The 18,753-nt window shown below is 33.2% G+C and overlaps 1 protein-coding gene across 3 annotated transcripts in view; it reads left to right on the forward strand.

The window, feature by feature from the left end:
* The window catches only part of LOC105248481, a 77,129-nt gene that overhangs the window by 40,952 nt on the left and 17,424 nt on the right, over nt 1–18,753 (forward strand). For all 3 annotated transcript variants that reach the window (XM_025415125.1, XM_025415123.1, XM_025415124.1), the window contains 2 exons: nt 11,243–11,415; nt 15,271–15,435. In XM_025415125.1, coding sequence (XP_025270910.1) covers nt 11,243–11,415; nt 15,271–15,435 — 338 coding nt within the window. The remainder of the gene's footprint in view (nt 1–11,242; nt 11,416–15,270; nt 15,436–18,753) is intronic.

Here is an 18,753-nt window from a genome sequence, read left to right on the forward strand (position 1 = left end):
TTTTCAAAACGACGAATTATATAGATCGATATATGTCGATATATGTTCATGCTATGAATGCAGGGCATCCATATCCAAGTCATAGGGATACTAAAGGCAACGGATACTCCAAATCGAAGCAACGATATTTCAGTATCGAGATATGTATTGCCTTCTCGCGTGAGATTAAGCGCGTCAAGAGGCGCCAGGCTCGTGCTTCATTCTTGACTCGCATACGCGCGGCTTAACAGGCGTGTTTACAATGTCGGCAATTCGGGCCCTTCACTTCCCCCTGAGATCGCCTCGGTGAGGTATCCTGCGATTGCAATGCCGCATAGCATGACTCACGAGCGCCGTATAATAAGCGGTGCCTCGTCGGCATCGCAGAACCTTGGACCCCAAATGCCAAGGATTCATCCTTGCGTTAGTCGTGATAATGACCGGCGATTAAAACTTCATCCGAAACATCCTTTGGGCGCGATCGAAGCGGTTCCTCGATCGCGCGAGACACGCGATTTATTCACATATAAATATCCTATACATTACTTAATATTTATTATCCTATATATTATTATTATACTATATATTATTAATATTTATTATCCTATATATTACTTATTGTTAGTATCAATGTTAGCGCAATATTATTTCAAAATAATAAAAACCTCACGAATATTATTGATGTTATAAATATGGCTTATAAATTATAAAGATCTAAAAAAGATATAAATTATGAAGAGTTATAAAAATCTCTCGAAAGAAGAAACTAATATTATTACGTCCTGTTTTACGTGAAAAAATGCAATTTTTCCAGACGCGGTCCAAATTCATCTGCGCGCGATAATTCAACCGGATCCTCGAAATGAGACTGCATTTTTTCATCGTGCCAGAGCTGTCGAGAAAGCACGAATTTATCATGTAAATTCGCACAACCGTAAACGTTTTGAGTGCGAAATACGGCTCTATATTACCGAGAATCGTTCTCGCCGCATAATCGTCATCGTGACATCTGCTGTGTCTTCAACTGGCAGACAGCAAGAACCGTCCTTTCTATCGCAGGTCTTTTCAAAGCAGTAGCTCTATCCAGCCACGGTACACCTTGTGTACGCGAAGAGAAATGCCGGAATTACGGCAGTGACTCCTTTGGCTGTGCGTCGCGGAAAGTGTACAGGGGCTTTAATAATGTCGGCGACACACACAATACCGTTGGCGAGGTAGACGTTATTCACCGACACCCAAACAGGGTCACCAGGGAATCCGTGCGTTCATCGCATGTCTTTGGAATACCTCTATTCACGTTAATATTGTTCATCTGATAACTCAAATAGAAAAACATTTCGATGAGCAAGAAGAGGAAAGACTTGAAGCTTTAACTATATTTCTCGTGAAAAATATAAAAACTGCGGAAAATATCGACTCGATACGCCTTTGCGGTCTACGATTTATGATATGGGTTCCCTATGGATCAGAGCCAGCGATATTGGAGCGAGCATTTTAAAAAGGAGTCTGATACTGACGTGTCTCTTTCCACTTAAGAGTGCGGAAGAAAAATATGTTCCTGGCTCTTACTTGCAGCATGGGTTACCGCGATCCCATAAGAGCTAAATATTAGCATAATCTTTGAAAATTTGTACGAAAAATTCGCATTGTCGTAAAGCTGCATTTTATTTTCGATTTATCAATGTTTAGGCTTTTTTTAGAATGCACTATTTAAAATAGTGTAGAAAAAATTTAATATTTTTTATAAAAAATGGCCGATAAATTTCCAGTCTTATGCGTCCTAAAAAACACTTCTTTTATATAAAATTAAATGTTTCCAAGATAAAACATAAATTTTTACGATCAGCAGCATAGTTTCACCATTGCTGTCGCTGGACCATAGCTTTAACGTTATTAAAATCTAGGTCAACCGCGCGCGAGGGATATCGAGAAATCACGTACAAAACGTATGTGTCCCGCGCAAGACTCAACATGGAGGTCGCGATGATAATACAGGTGTCGGTTTTCACATGGTTGGAATTTCATTTTATAAGGGAGAACATGAAAATAACTGAAATTCCGCGAATTCCTACCCGCATAACTTTCCGCTACAATAAGCGCGACGATTTACACGAAGTTGCATATTTCATTGGAATAGCTGCGATTGCAGTCTACATGAGCATCGATTTGCAAGACACACATGTGGTGACGAGTGATGCTGTCGTAGGAATCGATGCCTTTTACTTGTCGGTTCTCAAACGAGAAAAGCGCAAAATCGTTCAACTTTTGATCAGAGTTGTCTTACGAATGTTTTTTACGACTCGTTGTATATTGGTCTACTAAACAAAGTTTTGCAGGACTTAACTTCGGATGCATTAGCTACCCCAGTCCTCCGTTGAAACAAATGCACCTCGATTGGCGGGTGTCTGTATCTTTAATGGCAATTCTGTGTTGAGCGGGTAAAGTTTTGAACGTAAAGTCTCGAATAAAAAAAAGAAATAAAAGGCACAGTAAAATGAAGTGGATGAAATATATTTTTCGCTCGGGAACTTGTACTTTTCGACAACAGAAAGTTTGCATCGATTAACATAATGTCGATTCGTTCTTGTATCTCGATTTTTCGAATTCTATTCATACAGGGTGTTTCTTAATAAGTGGGAAAAAATTTTAAATGATTCTTTGTTGAAAATTAAGGGGGGTTATTCATATAAACATACCCCTACATCCCTCTTTGTAGAGTTACAAAAATGGGGATAAAAATTAGGTAGATAAAAAATTATATTTTTTTCTCAAATTTGGAACAAGATAAGAAATAAAATTAGGTCGATACTTTCTACTAATAAAAAGATTATTTATTAATATTTTTTTCCTTCCGTATTGCTATAAGGGGATGAAACTAGCAACCCCTATTCAATTTTTTATTAGAACTTTTTAATATTTATATGAAAAACCCTCCTTAATTTTTGACAAAGATTCATCTCCTGGATTCATATGTTACATCATATATAAAATTATAAATGGATTTATGTCATGAATTATAAATTCCTTAAAACAGATAAGATTAATATAATTTAACGAAAAGCATTATAAAAATTGTACTTAATAAGATAATTTTTTTTTCTTGTTTAAAATAAATTTACATTTAAATTAAGTTCTTAAAATATCTTAATATCGCTAGTAGAATAATCAAAGAATCATTGGAAAATAATATAATCGACTAAAACTAGCCAAAATTCTTGTTTATTTATTTTTAAAAAATTTTTTACTTTTTTTTGTAAAAAATTTTTTAAAAATAAATAAACAAGAATTTTGGCTAGTTTTGGTTGATTATATTATTTTCCAATGCTTTAATTATATTATTTTCCAATGCTTTGATTTAAATTAAGTTTTAGTAGTAACATTAGTAAACAATCCAGCATGATTAAAGTGCAGAAACAAATTGTTATTTTGGTTGCGGTTTACTACGATCGCGTAATATCATTAGACGAGAATTAAAAACTTTTAATGAGATGAGATGCTGTTTACTCGAGAACATTTGCGAAAACATGGATCTTTTTGTTATATACTAACATTGCGTCAAAAAACAAAAGATGTCCAAAAGACACAGACCTAATGTCGGAAGTTAGTGAAAGAGAATTACATTAATCTATTAACAATCGACCCAAATCAAGACCATTGCTGCAATGATCGATTCGGTCGGCGATATGACAGCTTTTAAGGAAAAAAGCATGAAAAAAAAAAGAATTGAAATATGTCATCGCTTCTGGCACCGAAAGAGTGGATGCGGCATGGAATCCGCAGAGGTAAATATTTAGCCGCGAAGCTCCAGTTCGCTGTAAATTATGCCGCAAAAACATGAAAAACTGTATATGCTACATTTCGTTTCAAGAGCATGCGAGGAATCGTTCGTCTTCGCAATTCCCTCGACGATTTTCGAGAGGAATCGGGAAGAGCGGAGCATTCGAAACTCGGAATGTATCATTGTAAAATATACGCCACGTATTTTACATATATCTCGCATTTTTCCCGACACCTTTTTGCGTTCTATTCGGCGGCGCGAGCACACGCAATACCTTATGAATGAATTGAAACGAACGGGACTGCAGTAACTCCATTTTAATGATGAGATTCCACGGCACGACGGTAGTTTTTTCCGGGTCGGACAGTCCTTTTAAAGCTGAAGGGAAAAAATTTAGTTACGATATTTCTCCTCTCTTATTTGTTTCATCCTCAATAATATTAAATTTAAAAAAATAATAACATAACAATAACAAAATAATAATTCTTCTTATTTTTCTTACAATTTATAATTATGATAATTCGAACAGATGGCATAATTGACAAAGCACAAAGCATATTTGTGATGATCCGAAATTGAAGCTTCTTGTGTCGAATTATATTGCATAAGTTCGCATTATCCGAGATGTAACTTAATCTATCTTGAATTGGTTCATCAAACTGCGGAATATTATCCGCTAGTCTGAATATTCGTTATATAATCGTGAACTGTGAAAGAGAAATTAGAAAGGTCGTTAGTGCGAAAGACGTTCGAAGTGCATCGTCGCAGTCGGCGAGACGTAATTAATGATCGAGATAGAAGCCGCTATCCATCGAAGGGCGGCAATGAGGAGAAAAGGTGGAAGATGAGCAGGCATTTCCTACGTGTGGAACGGAGTCTGGGGGAGGGAATCACGGAATCTCGCGCTCGCGCGGATGATCGAATTATGAACGTAGCAAACCGATGATGCTGTTAACGTGATGTAACGTACCATCTCTTCTCATAAAGTCATTATCCCAAATTGTATGTTGCAGTGGTGGAAAATGCACCGATGAACATATTAATGGCATCTTTAAGGGATTGCTGTCGATGAAACACGAATTGATTACAAACAATAATAAAAACGCATGTAACGTGATTTCTTTTTTGCGCTCTCGATGCTTTGACAGAAAAACCTTGCCGAGAATCTTCCTTATTCGTAGCAAAAAAATTCACGACGGTGATTTTTACGACAAAAAATATTTTGTGTCGTAACAATAAACGTCAAACTCATTTACGACCTGTTATAAAATTATTACAATGATAATGGAGTCATTAGGAAGAAGTTTTTCAAATATTTTCCTAGAAAGTCGATACCATTATCGAATAAAATCAAGTTCGACCGACCAAGTTCAAACAATCAGAAATAAAAGTCTATGAATAGCTGGCTGAAATACTCGTTTGACTACAATTGATATTCTTCGAATACAATTTCCCTTTTATTTTAACTTCAGCTCACGTACTTCATTAGCATATCGTATAACTTCGAAGATATCCATAAATGCTAGAAACGAACCTCGAAAAAAATAAGGTTTTAAATAAAAAAAAGGCCGTATATGAATTAAAACAAAGCGGTAAAAATTGAAATAAGAAATTAAATGCTTCCCCAGAATTATAAAATATGTACAAATAAAAGAAATGACATATTAATAAAATAGCATTAAATATTGTTATTTAAATAAGAAATTAAATTTAAATCAATAAATATGTCAATGTAAAAATGTATATTATCGATATAAGTATAACATTATGTTTTCGTGAAGATGTGTTGAAAAAAGGCAAAATAAAAAACATAATTTGAAAAAAATTTATAACAATAAATATTCCTCGCAAGAAAAATCAAGTCGCGATGACAAATATCTTGTGTTATAATTTCGGGAAATATATTTTCCAAGAATCGATGGCATGTATTATCCTGTGGGCTCCCGCCAACACCTTGCATCAAAAGCGCACGAAGATTGTTTTAGAGATTCATGAAACGCCGCAATGTTCACCTATTTCTAACCGCGTTGGCGGATTCCAGGACGGTGTCCCGTTCGCGTGGGTGTGACGTAGGCGTGCGTACGTGTACGGACAGAACGCGGAGAAGACTGAGAATATATTCTATATGTGTGACTATACATGTATATGTATGAGCTTTGACGTTGATGGATAGTCTCCTAGAGCCCTCCGTTCTGTCTGTCCCATAAACACTGACCGTTCGAAACTCACCCTCTGCTATTCGCGCCCCCTTCCCCTTTCTATTTAGCGCGTGTATCTGTTGAGTAATACGACGAATGAGAGGAGCGCGACCCTCCTGGCAAGGAAAAATCGCGCTTGCAAAATGCACCGCGAACTCGAAGTTTTCCGATGGCCACAATCGTCAAAATAATTCCGAGTGAAATATAACTCGAGTAAAATATTCTCGGAAAAATAATTAAATTTTAAAAAATTGCCCTTTTATATATAAAATAATATTGTAATAAACAAATGATATGTTATAGAAAAGGATATATTTTAAATTCTATAAACGCGGCAAAAAACAGTCATTATTGATTTAGGTTATTTAATCATAACTATGTAAAATATACAATTAAATCTCATTTATCTTGAAAATTATTTTGGTTCTATCCATCGTGGTTATTTATCGCGAATCAAAATGCCCATTGCAAGTAATCGATTTTTAATTAGTCAACTGCAAACGCTACATCACTGATACGTTATTTTTTCAGCTGAAGTTATTGCATCGCTCAATAATATTATTAAATCGTAAAAAAAATAATAGTCGTTCGACAGTTTGAAAAAAAGGCAAATAGATAAAATGATAAATTATATTTAAAAAACTAAAAAAATATAATCAATGTTTAATTATAGAAGATTATTTAAAAATATATACCGAAAATAATATTTCAATATGTTTAATAATATTCTATACATGTGCAAAACTAAAACAGTAATAAATTGTTAAAAATAATGTATATCCATTTTTTAATTCTTTTAATGTATGTAATCGTTTATCTTCTAGCAGTAAATATAATAAGCCTGAAAGAAACTGGAGTATTGATTTTCTATCCTTGCTTGAAACGAAGACAGTTCAGCGAATGAAAATCGACATTGGAAATCGACATTTGAATCACTGTGACAAGTTGAATCAGTCATTCAAAACGACGATATCAAACAGTATCGAGGTCATCCACCACGAATAAACGAGAGATGAAGGACGAGTATCCCGATAATCCCGACATATGAAGTTTCCTCCGTTCTATCTCATCTATCTTTGTCTCTCATTATCTATCCACAAAGAGACGACCGTCTAACTCTTGCCGCTTACGCTCGTCTGCTTGGAAAACCCTTTAAACGTTCCTTCGCAGATTAAAAGCGAAAATACCGCGACAGTAACTCCAAGAGAAATATTATGTTTGCTTTGAGAAATAATATTCATAGGTAAAGTGATGCTTTAGTTATAAACGATAATTATACAGCATTAAATTTTAATAACATTCATGCTGAATTTTAAATAGATTTGTGTTATAATAAAAAATAAAAGCTATTTTATTACTTCCAACATTAAATATTTTTATATGTAAAATTTTGAAATTATATCAATCTGTGAGAAAATCCAAAGTTAATTTAAAATTCGATGGAGATGTTTCTTCTGTCTCTTTCTTTACTTTATCTTATCTTTATCTTTATTTACTTTTATTTTATCTTTATTTCTTCCAAAACTTAGTAAAGATCATTTGTTTTCTGTCATTTATAGTACATTTAAAAACTATTGGCAATTAAGGAGTTTGTTCTAAATTAATTAAGAAAAATCTGTCGCTAAAGTATGTTAGCAAGCTATCTTGTACATAATAATAAAGAAAATCTCAAAATTCATTCAACTGTTAAAAAGAAAGTGATCTACATATCAATCCAACTGGAATTATATTGAATCGAACATACATGTATTGTATTAGATTTCTCTCTGACTTCCTTAAATATTCGCATTCTCTTTATGTGCTTCTTTGTCTTGGCACGTACTAGAAACTACAAAGCTCTTAATATTCAATTTGACTGAAGCAGCCAAAATCTATTTCATACAGTTATTCAGTAAAATTAAATATTTGAAACATTAGTTATATTAATCAGAAAAATAAAAAAACTTGTTTTGAAATATGTTCATATATATATAATTATTAACAGAGCCGAAGAAAAAAAGAAAGCAACTCCCATATGTGCACATATATTCTTTCTGGCTTTTTGTTACACATATAACTCGGTGCTAATAATTGAGGAATATCGAAAAACATGAGTATGATAAAATCCCGAAGAAATCAGAAAAAATTATTTTGATAGAATAATTCAAAATTAAATATTCATAATTTTTGATTAAGAATTTTGTTTTATTAATTATATCTTATTTTCAAAAATTAGACTTTAGTTTGATTTTCGCAAAATAAAATCAGAACATGTCAACTTATATTTTCCTTTTTACTTCTATTCATTCTATTCATTCCTATTCATTCCATAAATTATAGAAATACTAAACTTATTTACGTAGACAGCTAGATTAACTACTTTGGCGATTCTGAAAAAAAAAATATAAATGTTTAAAGGGGAATTTCCATTTTTAAACTAAAAGCTTGGGAATGCCCACGCCATTTCCCATTATTGCCTGAACGAAGATCGATGGAAGACAGATACAATGCGATGTAACTCGAGATCTGCTTCGACCTTTTGCGGCGTGAAGAGAACGCGAAAGATATAATGGCATGTAGAAAGAGCAACCTAATGTTTGGAGTATAGGTACGATCATCAATCACGTATGAAGATTTCGTAAACATGTTTACAGTTATATGCATTAACGTATGTTCACTTCATATTAACGAAGCAGTTACAATAATTAGCCGAAAGTAATTAATGTTAATGCCACCTAAAATATTTATTTGCATCTTTGAAACAAGTTACTAATTAAAGGAAACAGTAAAATTTTATTATTCACAATAAATATATTTTAATGTCAAACATAATAAAATATGTTTATACAAAAGAAAAATATTAATTCTCATAATTAAATAGTAAATATAAAAAATATATTTAAGAAAATCTAATATATATATAAATAAAATTATTTTGCATTGTCTCTTGAAAAATTATTACGCAATTTTCTATCTTGATATTAAATTTCGCAATTGCAATTTTTGTGTCGAGCGAATTTTGTCCGTCAACTTTCCGGACGGAATATTCTGCAAGCGGCAAAGTAACGTTCCGTTGTTACATACATTGTTTACAGCAAATAAATCGCCGTGCCATTAGTTTCGGCGACTCTCGTATTCTACAGAACAGTAAGTCGCGTCTTTGTTTTATCGTCAGCGATCGGACTGCGCCGTCTGACCGTGTCCGATCGTTTACAGAGATCGACTACTGGTCCAACATCAAATGAAATAACGCCGGTGAAAAAGGGACAGTGATAGATGACGCAAATGCTCGGTAACGTTGTACGGTTTATCCGGTAAATTTCTTCCTACCGACGAAATGCAAATGGCATCGATAATTAACGTGTTCAGTATGCAAATGGTAATGCATATTTTCAAAAATAACCATACTAAATTTGCAACAACGTAATTGGCACTAGTCCGCTTATATTTAATTATAAAGCAAATATAGAATGTATTTATAATTTATAATGTATTACAATATAATATATTTATATTTTTTTCTAGATAATTTTATTTTAATAAATTTAAATATATTTTGATTGTATTGATTTTAATGATTTATATATATTTGTACACATAAATGGATTCTAGTCTAACTTTGAAATATGATCGGACGATGTAATTACGTGAGTCGTCTCTCCTCATTTAGGGATTAGTCGAGATTTATCAGTAAACATGTCGGTAGGTCCGTTCGGATCCACCTAATTTCCTTAGGGCTTAAATCTTCGAAGAACGGAAATAGTTTATCGCTCGGGAGCGTTCGGTTCGACATTTCTGCTTTCTAATTTACACGGAGAGATCTGTCCGATCGTCCATAGAGATTAACTACTAGAATTAGAAATCGCGATTCGTATCACTGATTACAATAAATACGGACAAAAAACGAATTGCAACTTATAATTTACATAAATATTTCAGATTTTTGTAGATAAAATAGCACAATTGATTTAAGAATCCGCATAAATGCGCTCAGTCTTAATTATTTGTGTCGAATCTCACACGCTAGTTCTCGCTAATTTCCTTGGCGCTTTTAGCAAAGGCAGAAGGGGAAGAATTTGTCGGTGAAAGCGCTTGCCTAAATTACCGGGGCGTACTCGGGGGACAATATTCTCCGTGTCAAGGCGCTTTAGCCCACCATTAGGCTGTTAATGTTCGTGACACGTGCAGAATTAGCACCCCAATGGCAAATTATACGGGATTTATAATGAGAACGGTATAATAGATGACCCAGCATTTGTGCCTAGTCTGTTTGCTATTAAACAAAAACGACGGAATGTCCGCATGGGAAATGTGATGACTTAACTTAGTTTATTAAGACGCAAAAAGAAAGTAACGCTCAAGTAAAATCTGATGTTCTCATAAAATGATTACGGAGTAATATTTTAAAGTCGATGCTCTTCTGTATACGTCCGTAATGTAATACAGAAACTGCGATAAAAACTCAATCACGGTTATTACCACGATAGGAAAATGTTGAAAAGATTGACGACTCGCCGTCTTGGCTGATACTGGAGCAACTACAGACGCGCGCGATTGAAGAAAATACGATTAGAAGTTTGCAGAAGAAGACGAGATTTATAGGAGAAGAAGAAATCGTGAAGGTTTCCTCAATCTTTTTCGACACAATGCGATTTCCCCCCAATTATATCCCAAGCATTCACATAATTCCATAAGACCTTGACAGTTCGCGGATGTTAAAAAGTACGCAACGCATTACAAACGATAATAAATGATTCTGGACGGTAACAATGTACGCGATCGCGATAAATAAACCGAGTAATTTCCGGAAAACCCTCTTGTCGAGTAGAAGATCCTCACGCACCTGTGACCAATTTCCTTTAAGCCTGTCGGTCGCTTCTATAAGCTAACTATCGAAGAATTAATTATAACTTTAATTCTCCATAAGTAGTTTGGCATGAGTATGATCGATTGTGGTTTCGAGCGACAAATCATGATTATACAACATATTAAAACGACTGACAAGGATGCCAAATTGTCATGTAATAGAAGACAATTTTTGAAAATTACATGACTTTCTTCTTTAATCTTCTGTTCGTTGTCTTATAAATGTTTAAAAAATTTTATTTCTTTTTTTCTGTTTAAATATAAAAAATTTACAAAAAATTATATTCTCAAATATGGATCTCTCGCCTCTTAAAAATATAAAAATATACTCTTTATTGTTATCTTTAAACATTGCTCATGTCATTGTACAGGTGAAAGAGTTTCAAGTGGTAGTAATTTATATATTTGACAATCTCATATTTCTCATTAATATTTGTTCCAGATGGAGGCGTGGTAGGTGGTTCGAGAGCAGGACCAGTTGTGACTCCGCATACACTGGAATTGACACCACGTGGTAGGGTTTTGCTGCAGCTTGCACCGCCAGAGACTGCTCGCGCGTATCTACCACCAGAATATCGACCCGGTCGGATTTATTCGGACACGGATTCGGAAAAAGTACGTTATTCGCAACGCAGCGCTTAATGACGCGTCATTAATAACGAATTTTTCAATAATAAATTGCGTCCCAATCAATGTCCGTCACTTGGTGAAAGAAATGGCGATTAAGCGTGGTATTTTGATATTTACTTTACATCTGCCGTTCCAATAAATAATGGCCAACGTTTACTAATCCTACTAATTAATTAAACAGTATGTTGAAAATGATTATATGACATAAATTTCAAAATTTATTTCTTCTTTATTTTTCTCTTAAGCTTTTCGCACTTCCCGATCGGTCCAGTTTATAATGCATATTGCTATTCGAATTTGCAAAATGCCTGTAGCTTCCAAATAATTATATAATGTGATTTCTAACGCTTATAAAATTACATGGATAAAAATAAATAATCAATGAATTGAATAATTACGTATTGTGAGATATATGCATATAGAAAAGACCGAGCAAAATACAGAATTTATCAGAAACAGCTCTGTTTTTCCAGTCGGTGAGAATTATACACGCACATATAAATAGTCCTGGTATTTACCGTAAGGTTGATGGTATAATTAAAAGAGCGAAACGTAGGGAATTAAGAACGCGTTCTATTAAAATCCTTTCAGCGCGAAGAGGATTAAGCTGCCATGCTCGTCCTTTGACGGTCCGAGGATTTTTTATTTGCTCGACACTCGCGTTTCAGCACGAGTTGAATTTTTAACGGAACCTCGTCGTTGTACGAGACCGACTGTTTGAAAGATTCGAGGAACGAAGAGGGGCGCAGAGACCGAAGCCAGTTTTTTTTAGTACTTTTATCAAAAAAATCCTAGAGTCGTTTCTATGTCTCCTCTCGTATTTTTGTCGGCGCGTCCCTTGAAATTTTTCGCTCTCTCCATTTTCTCCATATCCCGCCGCGATCCCATTCATCCCCCTTTCATCCCTCAGCGCCATTCTTTCTTCCCGCTGATGGCCGGCTAGAGCTTCGTTGTTTCAACACAGACCGGTATTTATCTCGTGCAGATTAAAGGGAGAACAAACGGCGCGCACGATAAATAAACTTCGGCGCATCGTTCTTTTATATCATCGATTTCGAAGCTTCTCTTCCTTCCCTCTTCCTCCTCTGTCTCGCCCCCGTAACGAAAAGATAAGCCCTTGCGGGAAGCACGCAACCCTGATGCAGCCTGTTATATCCGTATCGCTCGTTAATCACGCCAACAAAAGCGATGGTAATTTACGCGACAACATTTCCCAATCTGCAACTATATCGATGTAACATTGAAATAAAATCTTCGATATTTATAAAGATTCAATGATAATATAGAGGCTGTTTAGAGGCTATTTTAACGATTCAATGTTTTAGCTATAAAATCTTTTACAAGAAATTGTGAAAAGTTTAGATGACTCTTGTTTTATTATTTAATATCTGCATTTAATATCTAATAATAAAAAATCTAAATATTATTAATTTCTGCATTTCATATTTTATTATTCGTAAATTAAAATTCACGGTATAGGCATAGAAAATATAAAAAAATGTGAAAAAAAAATTTGAATAAAGAATACTTATATTCCGCTTGCACGTAATGCAAAAGAATATTATATTGAAAATGCGATACTGATTAAATGCAAAAATACGGAAGTTCCTTCAATAAAACTCATTAGAATTTAATATATAATAATTCCAATCTGTTTTCCCTCTGTTCGTACTCGCTATTCAAGCCAATATCAAAATGTAATATTCAATTTCAATCGAATAAATTGATGCATCTCTATTAACAATGTTTTAAAACATGATATCGAGAAATGATCGAGAATTCTGTTTCATCGCGACAAGATTTTAGCGAAGAAAGAAGGATTTCATTACACGTGGAAAAAAATATAATTAATTTTATTACACTATTGACTTGGAAATAATTAACAGTTGGACATTTAGCAATACTTCTTCAATGTAAAGACTGTAAGAGAAGATTTCTACAAGATTTATGCGAGAGACGATTAATTTGAACTCGCAATTAAAAAGCGCGGAAAGAAATGTCTTTTTTCCTACAAACTTTTATAATAAAATAAAATAAAAAGGAAAGGGCGACGTAGTGATTCGTATAACTTTCTTGTACCTGTTCCAATTTTAGACGATATTATGAAAAATGGTAGCGGACTTTGACTCAGGCAAAAGACACGAAACAAGACACGAATTTATGACTCAGACATTTCATAATTTCTCGTTGTTTATGACAATATAAGATATAAATAAGAAAAATTTATGATTAAAAAAGAAATTCCAAATAAATTTAATTGGATAATTATACTATACATATAGAATTAAATTATACATTTTTATTATTTGTGTACTTATTTTCTATGTGAGCTACAGAATGTCGTAAATCTATTCAAAAATATTTGCAAAAATATTTTTCAAAATTTCTCAAAGAATAAATCTTTCGTACAAATATTTTTCGATTAATATTAATGTTAACTTATTTGGCTTTTGCCAAACTATTTTATATCTATCATTGATAGGAGGGTCCTTTCATTTCTACATTCACATTGCGTTTCCACTTTTCCGGAGAATACGAAATACTTGTCAGCAATGGCTACAGCACGGCAATACACAACAACGATTACCTGTACCAACACTAAACGAACGCGAAAAAGCGCTGCTTTTCCCGATGCTTGTCGCTCTTACATTTTTCACCACATGACACGATGCACAAGCGAGTTGTTAGAATGATCTCTGTGACACTGTAGTACATGGTGAGAGTCGCACAGGTATTGTAACCTATATATATGCAACGTGGTTACCGTTGCTTCCTGTTCTCGTAAATAAACGAGAAAGCTACGGCCGCAACTTGAAGTCAATGTAGTTTAAATTCATGAAGATCTCGTGTTTTTGACGTATAAAATATTGGCGAATATTTATATTAAAAAATTAAGTACATATTATCTAAAGTAATTAAAACTAAGCACTATAATATAGTGTTTAGAATCTTACCTGATCAAAAGTTTTGCATCAATGCAACTTTTCTCATCGTGAGAATTTTTTAATATCGTGTATAAATATTTATTCTATTGTATTTATTCTGCAAGGTGAAAATATGAAATTTCATCGATGCTTATTTTCCAAGTGCAATAAAAGGCAATAAAATTCACATAATCGATAATCGATATTTCGTAATACCATCTAGGTAAAGGTATTATTAAACAACATTGTTTTCTCAGCTTTTAAAAAAATATCGATAACTGATATTCTCGAATCTATATAATCCTTGATGTATCTAGATGCGTGGGTGAGTGGATGGATGTTTACATATACGTGTGTTTTCTCTTATAAAAATAAATCTGATTATTAAAAATCCTCTTTCGATAGAAAAACTTGACTCGAGATTGATGTATTATTCTTCGACAGGCGATACAGCTTAGCCGATACAAGAAAGATTACCATGCGTCTCTCCGACATGATATTTTATTTATCAGTCTATAGATCTTTGCTTAGAAATTGCAAACTACAAGTTTCGAGATTTATTAAAAAATTAACAAAATTATTGCTTAACAAAATTCAGGGAAAATATTTTTCATCATTTAACGCTTTTCTCAAGGTAATCATTCGCTTTATTTATCCACCAACGATGTAAAAATTTCCATCCGCAAATGTATATTTTAAAATATACACACATCATAAATTTATAAATCTAGCAGAGATGTATTTCTATTTAACGCTGCCTTATATAAATAAAGTATTTCAAATTTGTTGCTCGAAAAAAATTGATAATTAATTAATTGTTTATACTGCATATTTCATTAATATTCATATTTAATATCTTTATTAACTATTTAATGTCTCTCTTAATCTATACTAATTAGTCTTATTTTGATTACAGATGTGGATGTATTCTTTAGGAAGAGCGTTACTTGACACGACCCCTAGAATAGCGGCATTAACGGGGACCGTTTCTGTTTCGCCTTCTTCCGCTTTGCAATCAGTGTTGGCCGCTATGACGGAGCCTGATCCTCGCAGACGTGCCTCTTTGATGAATCTACTCGACGTAAGTTTTTAAATTTTAACGCGTTCTCTTTCTCTCTCTATCCGACATAAGTTTCTTGTCCCGACACGATACTGTTGCACTTTTACCAGTTTTTTTTCGATGTAATATTTATTTATAAGTGCGTTCAATGCATTTTGTTTGCACTTTTCAAAAAGCTGTCGTACTCGATTCATTTATCATCAATGCGAATGCTCACGCGCACGCACACAACGTTCGCGTTACATAACTGGAGAGCATTGTGCGGAGCAATGTACAATCTACTATAATAAAAGGTCGACCAATTTTGCCGTGAGGGTGGATAACTCGAAATTTCGAAGTTTATTCCACGTGTTGTACGAGCACTATATCGACTGTTCGAAATAAATCAACGAGAATCGCCTATTGCGAATTCAACATTCGATATTTCATTCGTACTGTAATTATGCGTAAAATCATTTTCCGTACCTTTTTTTCGCGAAATATTTTTTTTCAATTCTCTTTCAATCTTTCGATTTTATCATTCTATTTCTAGCTACTTGCTATGTCTGTAATCAGATATGTATGTTCAATATAAATAGATTTTACTTGTGATAATAAAGCAAAATCTTGTATTCTTTGTATCATTCCATAATTTATTTCAATTTAATATGTAATTGCGCTTTTATTTATTGAAATATATTTTATTCGAGGATGTAAAAAAATTATTTCATATTTATACAATAATTACGAAGAATATTAACAAGTAGCAATGAATATATTAACGAAGAGGTGCCGAAAATGGAAATTTAAAATTTTGCCTTCTTCTATTATTAAATTAAATAAATTAATCTAAATACTGACTATGATATATTTAAAAAATAATTACGTAAGTATGACGAATCGTATTAAAATACATCGCACCTTATGTATCGTTGCGGTTCCAATCTTGACAACTCACGGCTAACAATACCTAATCCCAAGTATAGTAGCACGTAGGAAAATTAATTTTCACATCACGGTTACGAACGGTGAGTAATTCAACGTCGCGGACGTGCTCGTGCAAGCAGCTGCATATATTCGGGAGGTGCATGATGGGAAGCGCATGGCGCGCATCTCCAGAGATCGAGCCAGAATAATAAAGCAATTAATTGTTAATAGTACGTAGCTCTGAAATTTCGAATTACCTCACGCAGTATATCAGAGCTACGATTCGACTCTTAACTTGTAACTGTAACTAGACATTGCGGTAAATGCAGTTAGCTCGATGCTTTAATATGTTTGCGTACCTTCGTGATTATATGAACTACAAGCGTAAGGACTGTTGCTACTTTGTATAAATCATATAAATTGTATGCTAATGTGTCAAATGCATCTTTTGTAATACATGCAATAATTAAAATTTATTAAAATTTTTAAAAACAAGACAGATATGGTATGTTTAAAAATATTGAAATCTTAAATTTATTTAAAAATCAAAAAATATAAATTACATGTACGGTGTATGATATATATATGCACGTATACAATTGAGTATAATCGAGATTATGAATTCTCTTTTTCAAAATAATTTCATTCAAACACTGTGCGCGCACGTGAATTATGTCTTCAATAATATCTCCATAGGAGATTAATCGATAAACCACGTAGACTTAATAGCCACGACACCATATGACCCTTGGGTATCCACCATCGGTCTGCATAGAAGCTTGCTTTAATTGAATTACCCATCACGGAGAAGGCGAGCATGCTGCGCGACATTTGTGCGACGAGACAACACTCGAGGCAGGTGTCGATGATTTGCATAACAAGAGATACCGAAACATACAACGCGATGTACTTACCTTCAAGTGAAATTCGAAGATTGAGTATGAACGAGAGAAACAATATTTAACATTTGATTCAAGCACACATAATGAAATTTAATTAATTATACGAAGGGTTTAATAAAATCACTGCAGCTTAATTATATTCTTTCATATATAACATTAAAATAAAAAATCAAAATAAACATGAATCTAATATGTAAAGATCCAACCATTGCTAAAGTTTAAGATTTTTAAATGATTTGAGGAACTTTGCTTTAACGAAATATTAACTTTTTATTTATCAAGATATTCAATGTCGATGATTAAAAAGTTGTGTAATTACGTCTAATGAAATTGCATTTTTTCCTTTTCTTTCTAAGAAAGAGTAATTTTCATTAAAAAGTAAATAAATTGCCGAGAAAATAAAGAATGGAATGTGCACGAGACATTCTATATATTATTATTTTTCTCTCTATAATATATACGTATACATATATTGATTTGAATACGAATTGAAAATCAATTGAGTCAATATTCGGACTGCCTTCGACAACCGGTAACCACAAATAATTGCTCGATGAGTTGCGGTAAAGGATGTTTGAAGGGTGCTACATAAAAAAATAATAAAAATAACATAAATGATGAAAAATACTTTACATTGTTGTACAAATGTAATATTTGATTGTAAAATTAGAGATCAATCGCATATTCGATGCGTGACATATTTATATAACAAAATATTAAATATTTGATTTTACGATATTAATTTAATCTCAATAGTTTCTAGCATTGCATATATATTTTATATAATTGCTTATAATTTATAAGCAAATAAATGTTATAAATTTATAATTTATAAGGTAAATAAAATATTTAAATGTATAAAATGTTTAAATGTATAAGTGTATAAAATGTTTAAAATTCGATCGATATTAAATCGCATTTAATTAATTTTTGATTATCCACATCTACTCGTGCAATAAACAACATGAGATTAATATTAATTAAAGCTCTGGCTCCTCTCTCTCTCTATCTTATTTACGTACTAAAATTAAATCGTTACGTTATTTTCCAGGTGCGATATCAACGTGACAATTTGCAATATCACAATTTCGTTACGCACATCACAAGAGTTTAATATGTAACATACACGAGCGATTTTCTATCTGTTTATCGGATATCGTGGCATTTGCAAGGGATACAAGTGGCAAGATGAATTTAATCGATTTACAACGCCTCCGCGTACGATTAAATGATTTTCATCAAAACAGCAAACAGATTGGATATATGAGAAATACGCGTATAATACAGACTTCTCTCGCGTGTAAATATTAGGACAAACAGATTGCGTGATAGAGAATGCGGTCGTGCGTTACGATGTTTGCAGCACGTCGCGTTTTCACACGGATGCGGAGCACGCGAATAATGCGACGCTTCCGAAATTTATCAGCCAATCTTAGTCTTAGGACGTGCGAAGATTTAGGATGAAATCGATTTTTCTCTCTCCACCCGGATGACTTACATTTTCGAACTTACATTTGCGAACGAGATAATG

Source organism: Camponotus floridanus, unplaced genomic scaffold (genome assembly GCF_003227725.1).
Source record: "Camponotus floridanus strain SB8 unplaced genomic scaffold, Cflo_v7.5 scaffold98, whole genome shotgun sequence".
Taxonomy (NCBI): domain Eukaryota; kingdom Metazoa; phylum Arthropoda; class Insecta; order Hymenoptera; family Formicidae; genus Camponotus; species Camponotus floridanus.